At 40.5% G+C, this 12847-nt stretch overlaps 1 protein-coding gene across 1 annotated transcript in view; it reads right to left on the reverse strand.

The window, feature by feature from the left end:
- Positions 1–12847, reverse strand: part of dnajc17 (DnaJ (Hsp40) homolog, subfamily C, member 17) — a 34963-nt gene that overhangs the window by 16596 nt on the left and 5520 nt on the right. Inside the window, exons 2-9 of the mRNA XM_031742390.2 lie at positions 9236–9305; positions 7492–7550; positions 7285–7372; positions 6978–7054; positions 6192–6309; positions 5498–5547; positions 3695–3772; positions 416–496 (exon numbers count right to left, since the gene is read on the reverse strand). Coding sequence (XP_031598250.2) covers positions 416–496; positions 3695–3772; positions 5498–5547; positions 6192–6309; positions 6978–7054; positions 7285–7372; positions 7492–7550; positions 9236–9305 — 621 coding nt within the window. The remainder of the gene's footprint in view (positions 1–415; positions 497–3694; positions 3773–5497; positions 5548–6191; positions 6310–6977; positions 7055–7284; positions 7373–7491; positions 7551–9235; positions 9306–12847) is intronic.

A 12847-nucleotide genomic window follows, 5' to 3' on the forward strand; every position in this document is an offset into this window, starting at 1 on the left:
GGCCAACACCGGAGCTGGGACATGAAGATGGGCAGGGTGAGACAACAGAACCTGTACCTAGATCCCAGTAGACTGGCAGGCATATTTTCTGCAGGCGAAACACATGTTGTGGTAAGGAAACCACAACAACAAAAGTACATCATGATGACAAAGAGCCTGAGGAACCAGACAGTGGGGAACAATAAGACGGCTCAGTTCCTTCCGTCCAATGGTTTCCATCAGCATCGGGATTTCTGCGGTACAGGATGACTAAAATATCAGTTTCACTCACACAGACCGTCCCCAGGCACGGAAGTCTATGACAGCTATCACTCTGAGTAATAATCAAACTCATCGGGTGACCTGGAATTTTGAGGCAAATGAATGTTGAAGAAAACGGTTTCTGAGGTTTTCATTCAGGAGTTAAGGTACTTACAGCAGCTCTCACAGTTGCAAATTCTGCAACAGCACTGCCTTTCTTCTTACTTGAGATGATCACATTCAAAACATCGCCATACTAGAAGTTAAAAAAGGGGGGGGGGGGAAACAAAGTCATATTGAGGTAGAGGAATAATGCTGAACATTCAAATTAATATTTCTTTTCACAGCACAATCCATAACCATAAAAACAAAAACCACACACAGGCACAAAAGTTCAAAACACTGGTGAATATAAAAGACTTCCTGAGGAGAAGTTAGCATTCAATATGTGTTTGTTATTAGACCTCACAATATTGTTCTTACGTTTGAGCCTGAGCCAGTTATTCTTTGAACAGTAACAACATCTACATCTACTGTCAGCATTAAAGCTGACAGATGTGTTTCATAGCCAACAGCGCTGATTTATGATGTTGAGCTCATTTGATCCCAACAGAGTGGAAAAGTTGGCCTGAAAGTGCAGCAAAGCAAAGACCAACCTCTTTAAGAAAGAGATGGTGAGAAAAGAAGGGGGAGACTATAAACACAATGGAGGAGCACAAGGGGCTTTTTAAATTCCTCATGGTTAGCTCAGGTGGATCAAGTAAAAAAGCTCAATGCCATTTACTTATTCCTAACTAAAGTGGGGCTTGGGAACACAGAGTACAAGGAAAGAGGCCTTTAAGAATCTCATTCTGAAAAAATGTAGCTTTCTGGGAACGGGAAAGTCCAAGAATGCTAATGCTTACTAAGGACACTCTGAAGCAAGCCAACAGTGACAAAGGAGACTCTCTAAAGGCCTCCGTTTCATGAAATATAAATATCGTAACATATTTTTGAAACAAAGATGTATTACTTCAACCAGCCAAAGTACACAAGTCCATACACGCCCACATGCACGTATACACACAATCAAACTCGTTCCCACACAGCAGTGGCTATTTCTACTTGCCCAAACCATTAACTGTCACTCATTGGAGCTTGCCATCTTAAACAGGATTTTCTTAGAATATATTCCCTTTGCTTAAGAATTTAAAAGAAGCAACACTTTTTTCCAGAGTTTTTTTTTTTTTTTACTCCCTCCTGCTTGGGAGCATATTGATTGCATGCGTGCAGAAGAGAAATTGAAATGCCTTTTTCCAGCCAGGTTGACGTCACTGACACTTGCCCTATCCAACCTATGCCACGCCAAAAGCCCCTGTGACAGATCACAGCATAAGGTGGTACTAGGTTGCATGAGAAGAGCACATTTCCTAATGCCTCCCTCAGCACTGCTTAATCACTTGGTGAGAGGGGCACAAACAATGGTGTGCATGGCTTTAAAAGGGCACTACAACATTGCCCTCAGCACTTTCACTGCAACAAAACTTAATGGGCCTTATTTAAGGGGAGGAACAAAACAATCTACAACACTGATGTCATGCAAACCTCAAATAAGGCTGGACTCTGCAGGTAGGTTTTTTACCATGCAATCATATGCATACACACACACACACACACACACACACACACACATACACACACATATAGACAGATAGACAGATAGACAGATAGACAGCTCTAATCAATCAATAACAGATACTCCTGATTTCACTTTATTATGTGTTTAAAGCGCAATTTACACATAATCAAATTTTTCCTTTCCAACCTTTAGAACCACCATGAGCAAGACCAAAGAGCTGTCAACGGACATTAAGACACTGGGGACAAGATTGTAGACCTGAACAAGGCTGGAGTGGGCTACAAGACCATCAGCAAGAAGGTTGGTGAAAAGTTGACAACTGCTGTTATGATTATTTGGAAATAAAGGAAATATAAAATGACCATCATTTGTCCTTGGTCTGGAGCTCCATGCAAGACCTTGCCTCAAGGAGTGAGGATGACCATGAGAACGGTGGGTGATCAGCCTAAAACTACACAGGTGGAGCTTGTTAAAGAACTGGAGGCAGTTGGGACCACATACCCCAAGAACATTTTTGCTATTACACTACACCACAACTAAAATATTGGAGTGCCTACAGGGTGCTAATGAAGGCACACGTATAGGTCTGAGAAGGTTTGGGAGAAAGTGGTGTGGGTCAGATGGAACTAAAACCAAGCTCTTTGGCATCAACTCACCACGCCGTGTTTGGAGGCAAAGTAATGCTGAGTATGACCCAAAGAACGCCATGATCACAGTCAAGCACAGAGGTAGAAAAATGCTGTGGGGCTGTTTTTCTGCTGAGGGTACAGGATGACTTCACAACATTGAGAGGACAATGGACAGGGCCATGTACCATAAAATCCCAGATGAGAACCTCCTTCTCTCAGCCAGAACAGTTAACATGAGTCAAGGATGGGTCTTCCAGCACGACAGTCACCCAAAACACATCACCAAGGTAACAAAGGAGTAACTAAAGAAGAAGACCGTTATGGTTATGGAGTAGCCTAGCCAGTGTCCAGACCTCAATCTTATAGAAAATCTGTTCCAATCTGTTCATGTATTTGGTCTTCTTCACACACAAAGCTAGGACATCTTACTATTGATCACGGATTGGAGAAAATAAGAACGACCCCAGGTTTGTCTTCAGCATGTAGCCAGGCTGACAAAGAGTCAGAACTCTGTTGAACCAAACATTCCTTTAACATTAACTACTAATGACTTCATAAGTTTCATTACAAATAAAACTGTAACTATTTGAGAAAGAATATTCATAAGCATCTCACAGAAGAACATTACATATAGATATTTATAATACTATTTATATTTATTTTACTGTACGGTCTTTACCTTATATAAAATGCCTTGAGGTGACTGCTATTGTGATTTGGTGCCATATAAATAAAACTGAATTGAATTAGTGACCAACTTCAATAAACATCTTACCATTGTGCTTTCCTACAAGGCTTTCTCCATCAAGTACCAACTTAAGTTTTGCTTGGGGATCAATTTATAACTTGTGACTTATGTGATGTATTTTTTTCTGGATTTAGAGGCATTTCTTTGGAAGTGAGTAAACCTAAAAATTCAGCAGTGTATTTTTTTCCCAGGAAATTTAAATTGCAGACCCTTTAGAGAGGAAGATGATTGCATTTGGCTAACCTAGTCAAATAAATACCTCATAAATTCATGGGAATTTTGCATTCATTTAACACTAACCTCATTTGCAATACAAAAAGAGTAGTTATTTAAGGCAATACTGTATAATGCCAAACCTAAATTATTTTACTGTGTGTTGCAAAGGAAAACTGTTTTGCGGTATAAACCAATAACTTTGCAGCACTGTGGCATTACTTATTCTCTTTTCAGGACGCATACCTTTTGTAGAAGTTTAAATAGAATGTCATGAGAGTAGCCTCCATTCATCTCATCATCTTTTTTACACTTCCACTTCAACTGGAGGAGAGAAAAAGAGAGGGAAGGCTAATATTAGTCAAGAAGGTTTTCATGAGCTAAAGAAGTGCATGATAATGTCTAATCATTAGAACACAATTGATTAAAGTCAGCTGACAATGAGGCCAAGCGTGCCAGGTGGGCTCGCCTCTGATGAGACACAGATTACAAAAACCATCAGCACACACTGGAGCTACGAGAAAAAGACATTATTAAGCTCTTGGAACATCACCATGGCACCACCTGCAAGACCTGCAGTCAATTTCCATTCATACCGAAAGCGCCAGATAAATGAGTGAAATTCAAAACATGGACGCCTGGACCACAGAAAATATGGTGACTCACCTGCTTTAACTATCATAAATTAATCAAGGAATAATCCAAAGCAGTTCGATGTCTAAGAACGTGCTTGGTCATAGGCAAAAGAGAGGAAGTCCTCTTCTGCTATGTGAACTGTGGTCAACTTCTTTGCTTACATAACAATGTTAGTGTGTCTTTAGTTTTAAAAAAAATTGAAAAACATATGAACTCTATTTGGAGTTCTGTCACTAAAAGCTGATGCGAGTTCCCGTACTCCTAAAAAAAAAAAAAAAGATATTGTGCAACTTCTTATATGCATGTACAAAGAACAGGGAAATGAGGCAAATATCACAGCAACTGCTCAGGGTAGTATTATAAATGGCAAGCGCTAAGTGTTGATTCAGCTCCAGCATTCTGCTCACTGTCAGAGCAACAGGATTTCTGGGAACTTCCAAGTGCAAATGGAGTCTTTTTACCAGCAATTACGGCTGAAAATGTCCATCCAAGAGCATTCTCTTCTCCCCACCGATAACCTCCTTACCCGGTAATCGTCAAATAAAATGCTAAGGTATTTCTATGACGTGATGTCTGTGATTTCAGCCTGCAACACAGAAACACTGCTGCGTTTGCTCAAAATTTAGATCTATTCTTCAAAAACCAAGTCATCAACACAGCTGATAATTATGCTACGGTCATAGACAATTTTCTAAAATCAAATTAAACTTTATATAGTGAGAAGTAATGGGCAGTTTGAATATAGAAAAAATGGCTGTGGTTAACTGTCTAGAGATTATACTCCATGTTATGCTTTTAAGAAGTTCAGACGCAGGTATCTGATGTGGGAAGCCAATAAATTATTAATAAGAAAATATTTTTGATTGCACGCAGGGCTGCAATCTGAGATAGAAGCAGAGCCTCTGAGATAAATCTTGCAGTAAACGTGTCCCCGTCCATGCAACATGATTTGTGATACTGTCAGTCTGGCCGCTGTTTGTTTTTTCTAGCTGAACACACAAACGTCAGGGAATACGCTGCTGCACTAGATGGCTATCAAATTTTAAAACCAGATTTACTGTCTAAACACATTAGCTAACATCCCATGTTAATGCATGCAGACTCGGCTGTTTCCAGGAGGAAATATAATAAGCCTTCTCTTAGTTTAGATACTGGTCTCCTGACGACACTGTGCCCTCTCAAGAGGACTGGACTTCAGAATAGCATGTGTGCTCAGTAGTGAGGCAACTTATGTGGTCTCAAATAATGAAACACAAATGGCAAAAGGTTTTTATCAAACTCCCCGCTGAGATCCTGCCTGAAATTTCACTCAGATATAACAGTCGCTCCTCTACGTTACTGAGGGACCTACATTATTCTCTTACTACATTATTCACCCCAACCCTGACCTCTCTCGCATATCCCGAGCCTTACCTTCAATTTTGGGGTTACGTTGCTCTTGGAACATCTCTCCACTCCTGAGTCTGACAAAACGCAACAGAGGGGGGGGGATGAGACAGAGAAGTGAAAAAAAACAAAGAAACTATTGTTTTCCTGAAATATTATACGCAAGAGAGCAGTCGAGGGACTCGTGCAGATAGACAGCAATTTTAAAATGGATGTCATGTGTTAAATGTATAGCTCTTGCTGATCCAGGGGCGGGCTGTGTGCGTGCAAATGGAAAAGACGCAGAAGACATACTGACAATGCATTAGTAATTGCCCGGCCACAAAAGGGGTCTAGTTTAGGGCAGCAGTCAGTTGTTTTCCTAACTATATACACGCTGCCTTCCTTTTGCTGCAAAAAATATTACCATGAGGTTAAAAGTTTGATGGACCGCTGTGTGTACGCAGTGATTGGCATCCCTTTGCTATCTTGCCAAGAAACTAAAATAGACCTCTTCCAATATAATTTCAGTTATTGTTATAGTCTATCATGTGAATAATACTTGGTGAGCCACAGGGAGCCTGGTGGCTGCTGTGGTTGTGCTGACACGACGAGGGATGGGAAACACAGGGGGTTCACTCCAACAAGGCTTTGGGATGATATAAAAATGTCAGGACTACAATAAACTGGTTTAGCTAACTCAGACCAGCACGGATTGGTTAAATCACAGGAATGCACGTACTTCTCTGAGTGTGGTCTCCTCCGTGTTGATGTGCTTCTCTTTCTCTCTGGATCTGCTCTCTGATGAGCCTCTGCTCCTCTTCGAGCTGTCTGGATCCCTCCTCCCTCAAGCGGGCAATCTTGGAGAAGGTGCACATAAAATGCAGAAATGTGAATGAACAGGTGGCCAAGTATTAAGTGACAGCACATGTTAAGATAACAGCTGTTGGAATATGATCAGCTTTGTTACTCTGCAATTCTGTGTTTATGTCCTCTACTCAGGGAGCGTTTACAAACCAGCTTGTTTCATCACTTAAGGCACTAACGCCTTGATGAAGACAGAAAATGGAACAGTGCCACCTGCTGGTTATGGCCTCCTTCCAATGCACATCGTCCCTTATGTATATGCATGAAGCACCTTGAGCGCATGGAAATTACTCACACTGGAAGCATGCACACCATTTTTATTTATGGGTGTTCTGCACAAACTGCACCGAGTCATGCAATATCACCTAATGACCTTCCTGATAATTATGACATGTCTGTGAAAAAAAAAATAAAGAGAGGAGCTCTTACACAGAGCCTTTGTTCGTGACCCAAGTATTTGGAAGAGTTCAACTCAATCAGGAAAAAGTATTTGATGAAAAACAGAATAAAAGCACCTGGGTGTGCTTTAGAGTTTTCCTAGGTGCATTTCCCAATACAGCACTTATACCTGCAGTATAGTGAAATTTTTAATTTTCTGCAGCCTCTTAAGGCAAATTGCAGCACAGTATTTTGCTAATGTGATTTCTATAAAATACGATACCTCTTCCTCGAGTGTTCTAGTGATCTGCACTTCCTCCTGGCTTTGAGCTTCTGCTTGTCGCTCTCTGGCCTCCAAGTCTGTCAAAACAACGCACACAAAATAATCCACATCTCCATCATATACTCATAGTATTGATTGACTTATTATTATTATCATTATTATTATTATTATTATTACTATTATTATTATTATTATTATCATTCTTTAAAAAGGAAACAGTACTTCAGCATTAAAACTTGACAATTAGAAAGAAACACAAGATAATATCACTAAATAATCTCTGGGATGAAGCAGAAAAATTAGTCACCAAGTTTAATTTTCTTTCTCTTGCTATCTAGTTTCTTGTTTCTTTCTTCTGCTTGTTTCTTGGCAGCACAAATCTTGTCATAAGCAGCCTGGAAAAAAAAAAAAAAAGCGTTAGACTTCAAGATCACTCCTTGCTGGGCTTACTGTGTCTCGGTTTACTTGAGGGCTAGGATCCATATTAGAGGTTGAAAGGCACCAGCGGTCTTACCTTAGCGGCGGCATCAGTTAGCACCTCAAGAGCCTGGGATAACTGGTGGAAGAGCTCAACTAAAAGAAAAGAAAAAAAAGACAGAATAAGAGCATTTTCTTACATTACTGCCTTCAACTTTTATCTTGTGGGATATCACCTATAAAAAAGAAAAATGTGGCTAAAGGTTTACAAAAATTAGGTTGATAATTGTGACAGTTTGAAACAAAAAAAGACAGGTTGTAAATTTATACTGAAATGGGGAGACTGAGAAGGACAGGACACCTAACCCAAAAGCAGAGTTATGTTTATGAATGCCTCAAGATGATGGGACATGGAGCCAATACAAACTGCGACATTTCGTGTCTCAAAATTTGCCGCAGGTCTCACGAAACTTGTTTCCTCCAGTGACACGGCCGTGCATTCCCCTGGCTCAGCCTGCTGCAAATACCACTACACCAGTTGTCATTTAACACACACGCAAAGACAAATGTACACTGGGAGACCACAATCCCCCCCAGCTTGTCCTCCAAACAGCACATTACTGCACGATACTAGCCAGGCTTAATCATTCACTTATGGGAGGCCTAACAGACTGATACTGTTACTCCCTGTGGGGACTGGCATTGCACACTAACAGAAGGCTCTTGAGATCGCGCTGCCAGCGGAGGTGGTCAGGTTACCTACACGCATATAATGGGCTGGAATGAAATCCAACTGGGGGAAACCTGCCATGCCCACCAGGCACCTCAGAGTGTCACAATATGGGGTATTTAGAGGGGCGAGGGGATAGTGGGGAGGGGTATCATCAATCAGTGAAGAATTGTGACCCCTATGTCACCTCTTACATGCAAACAACCCTCCCCTGAGGGGCAGCAAGTCCCAAGATTGGCTCCGCTCTCGTGCGATAGAGTCCAATTCTCTTCATGCGCGGGTTCAAGTGTTGAGGCCCTCCAAACCACTACTTTTCCATTTCTGGGAAACCGACCCCCTGCTTTTGTGTTATCCCTCTCAACCCTACCAATTTCCTTTTTTTCCTGACATAATCAGGAATTGTCTGAACCATCCAGAAACCACATAAACCTCACTTGAAAACATACCTCGTGACCAGCTTCTTGTCCAAGGTGCATTTTTCCCTATTGACAAAAAGCTACAATGAGATTTTCTGGTCTAATTGTTGACATGCTGGTTGGCACCAAGCTGCAGAAGGACACATGAACCCAGGGAGGACAGAGTGTGGATGAGGGTGGTGAGGATGGTGATGCTGGCCGTGTTTCTCTAGCTAAAAAGCTGGCAGGAGAAACATGCGCTGGTTGCCTTGTGACAGAGTGCTGGGGCCAGGACGTCTGGCAGAGTTTAACGCTGTGAGAATGTTACTCTGGAGCATTCATTTTTGGCCCTGGACCTTAATGGCAACTCAGTAAGTAGTCATAACTAACTCCTCAGTGTCAGCGGTCAATGCCTCAGAATGGAGACAGAAGACACATGAACCTGGGACAGTCAGGTAGGGACATTTTCTAAGGTTGTACTTCCTCCCACATAGCCCACAAAAGGAGATGCATTCTCACCACTACACTCACCTGCTCTGAATCTGACAATTACCTGCACTATTACCAAGTGTGCAACTAGCAAGCCAAGAGATGTGGATCTACACCAGAACTTTTATGCATCCAATCATTTGCATCTTTATATGCATCTCTGTCAGATAAGGTTTGGAAATCATGAGAGAAAACAGTAAATGCAAAACAAAAACTGTCTCACTCACCTGCTTTGGGGTTGTCTGGGTTCTTGTCTGGATGGCATGTTAAAGCTTTCTGCCGATATGCTTTCTTGATCTGAAAAAAAAGGAGGGAAAAACCCCAAACATTACGAAGAGTGGAAAATGCTTATTAGAACACCAAAAAAACATGAACAATTCCCTTAACCTTTGGTTTTATTTATATACCGTCAAATCACAACAAAAGTCGCCTCAAGGCGCTTTAGATTGTAAGGTAAAGACCCTAAAATAATAGAGGAAAAATCCTAATAAACAACAAAAGAGCAAGCACTGGCAACACCGGGGAGGAAAAACTCCCTTTTAGCAGGAAGAAACCTATTACAAAAAGAACAAAACAAAATGTAATGTCCCCCATATGAGGGCTCGGGGTCTTGGGAGGTTAAGCACAAATTTTGGGCACCGTGTAAAGATATAATTCTTACTGTGTATCAATAATTTTATTATGTTGAGTTTGGCCCAGAAGTCTAACTAAAAAAAAAAAGAACAGAAGTTATGGTCTCATTGAAATAATGCTAAAGGCAGTAACAGCCTGACATAAAAACATTTGAGGTGAAATGTGGTCTTTAATGGGATTGTTTTGTTTGGATCAAATTGAATCTTTAAGCCGATCCTGTGCTTCGTGTCCTTTTGACATGCCGTTAATGGCTTCTAACCACTGTGGTACATACTGCACTGTACAAGAATTCCAAACTATTCTCAGGCTATTCCAGTTGTCAGCTTGCAAGATAAATACGAAGTTGCAACGTAGTATTATTCTATCTTTATTTAAACGATATTAGATAGAATATGTCATAAAAAATGAAAACAAGTCTGACATAGTCTGAAAGCAGCATCCTTTTGCAGCGGGGGGGTTAATCCAAATAAGGTTTTAGTTATAGCCGATTTTTTAACTCTGGGTCACTGCTTGGAACATTAACCATTCATTGGTCCTTCTAGGAATCACTTAATGGAGAGGTGGTTTTTATTAGACGTCTGCTTCTTGTGAGAATGAAGGGAAACAGGAAAATTACCGCAGAGACCAGAGGGGGCTGTGGAGTCCAGCGCTTGAGAATTCTGCACAACCTCAAACGCACATGCTCATATACAGTACATGCATTGCATGCTAAAGTTTTGGCACATCCAACCCTCCCCCCCATACATACACATTGAAGAACAGACCAAACACAAACACTGACATGCACTTTCTCACCAGTCATAATCAGTCATGCCAACATTCTGGATGTTTTCAAATTCTCCCTGTTAGCGCAAATCGATCTCCTGCCAGTACGCTTCAGGCCACAAAAACTGGGAGCCCCTTCCTTCATGTCTGGGAAGCGTTTGCATTGGATGCATTGTCTTCTGGCATATGCAGTGTTTCCCTGTAATTTGTTTTGCACAGTTTTATCTCTAGAAGGCACGCCAAAACATACTGAGCTGACTTTACGGGGATGGATGGAATTGATGGGAGGGGGTAAGCCCAATGGTGTAATCAATCAGTGTCCGGGCTTTTTTTAACTGCAGCTCCAATGACAGTTAAGTACAGTCACACATTAGACTGGATGCCCTCCATCCAGGGTGCAAGAGCTTAACCTCTGACTGATTATATGAACCAAGCGAGCCTCCAGTGAAGCCTCTGGAGATAACTGCAGCTCACACAGCTCCTAAATGTCAAAAGTCCTTTCTTCTATCTAAACTGGATTGGGGGTTTTTGGGGGGGGTTTCATTATTGTTCCAACAGTAAATGAGAACTTGGTTCAGTAAGAAGGCTTTTCGAGAGACTAGACATCATTAGAGGATATTTAGTCTTGCTGCTTGGCACACACAACGTTCCTACAGATTGCGACTGACACGCAGGGCTGTGGACTAGAACCAAACACATATGCTTACTGTTGGCCTTAGCCTGCTTCCCCATTATTATCCTCCCCCTGTCTATTTCTCACATTCTTTTCAATGCACTCCCTGTTATACCTTTGTCCAACTCATTTCGAAGTTTTTTAGTAAGATACAAGGAAGTGAAGACTTGAGTTTGGCCTCAAAATTATACTCCTCTCTTCAACAACAGTTGCCTCAAGCACCGTTCTTGTGATTATGCACGATATAAATAAAATTGAACTGAATTGCAAAGGAGTGAACTGCAGCTCCTCTCTGGGATCAAAAGACAGCCTAAAAATGGGTGCTACTCTGTCCTTTTTCCCTCTTCCACTGTGAGGAGTTGCTTTCCGTGGATTTCCACAAAGTGCCAAGCAACTTGCCCAAGATGTGCAGACCATGATTGAAAACAAGTCTACATCATTTTTTTTTTTTTAAATCAGTGTTACATAATCTTCTAATGGTAATCCAATTTAAGTGGAGACAAAAACAAGCCTGCACTGCATTAATGTCATTTTGACAAAAATTAATGTACCTTGATGTTCGCTATAACGTACTGCGCAATACTGAAATGTAAAGGTGAGTGAGCTTTTGTTATACCACAGAGAGCCGATGCCTAAACTGGAATAGAAACATTAGTAATACACACTTTTTAAAAAAAAATATCAATTATGTCTGGAGTTGTTAGTAAACTGTAAAATAGGAACTTGAGGTAATCAAAGCTGTGCAATGTGCTTTCAAAATAGCATCACTCTGTATCTGGAATAGAAAACCCAATATAAATCATTTTTGAACATTTGAAATGTTAGGAGCCGAGATATGGAAGAGCTATGCCTTTAGCTTATGCCACTGTTGTAGCTCCATATATAATTAAGAGCTCTTTTTCATTCCATATAAATGAAATGATATCCTTTTAAAAACAGACCTGAAGACAGATTTAGGAAGATGAAATGAGAGTGATCATTTTCTTATAAAATTCAGTAAAATCCTCCATAATTTAAGTTCAGTTAGCTAACCATCTGGACCATGTGCCTTACCACTGACTGCATTGTCATTAATACATTAATGATTTCTTTCTGTTGTAATGGGAGTTCAATCTGAGGCTTATCCATTGTTTTTATAAAAGGGGCCCAGAGATTGTTCCACAATCATTACTGTGATTTGGGTCAATAGTTAGTTCGCCATTTGGTTTCCCCATTTGACAAATTTGTGGCGTAGCCGATCAGCACTTAAGTTCTTGTGCTGAAAGAAGGCCAGTTGTGTTGCCATGCTCACAGATTTATTCATGAGATTTTAACAAAAGTCCTTTTTTCCAGCTGATAAATTGCATTAAATTTTGTAGCGCATAAAGGACAGAGCACTGAGCATCGGCTGCACTTTTTAATGACCTAATGTTTTTGAATTTTGGGCATTTTTTATATTTAGATTAATCGGATTAAAGCTTTCAGGACTTCCCTGAGTCCTGAAAGCAGTGAGGCAAATGTATTATTTTTCTAATAGGTTTTATAAAGTTGTTAATTCCTGAAAATTAACTAAATAAAATGAAAAGAACCTGATCCAATTCAAGTGCAGTTAAATATTCAACTATTGTGACAAACAATTCCCTTTTTTATTAATAAAGAAGAAATCTACCTTACAATCCCAGTTTCAAAAAAGTTAGGATTCTACAATGTAAATTAGAAAATGGAATGCAATGATTTGCAAATCTCATAAGCCCATATTTTATTCACAAAAGAACGCAGAAAACAAAGT

This window comes from Oreochromis aureus, linkage group 19 (assembly GCF_013358895.1).
Source record: "Oreochromis aureus strain Israel breed Guangdong linkage group 19, ZZ_aureus, whole genome shotgun sequence".
In the NCBI taxonomy this organism is placed as follows: domain Eukaryota; kingdom Metazoa; phylum Chordata; class Actinopteri; order Cichliformes; family Cichlidae; genus Oreochromis; species Oreochromis aureus.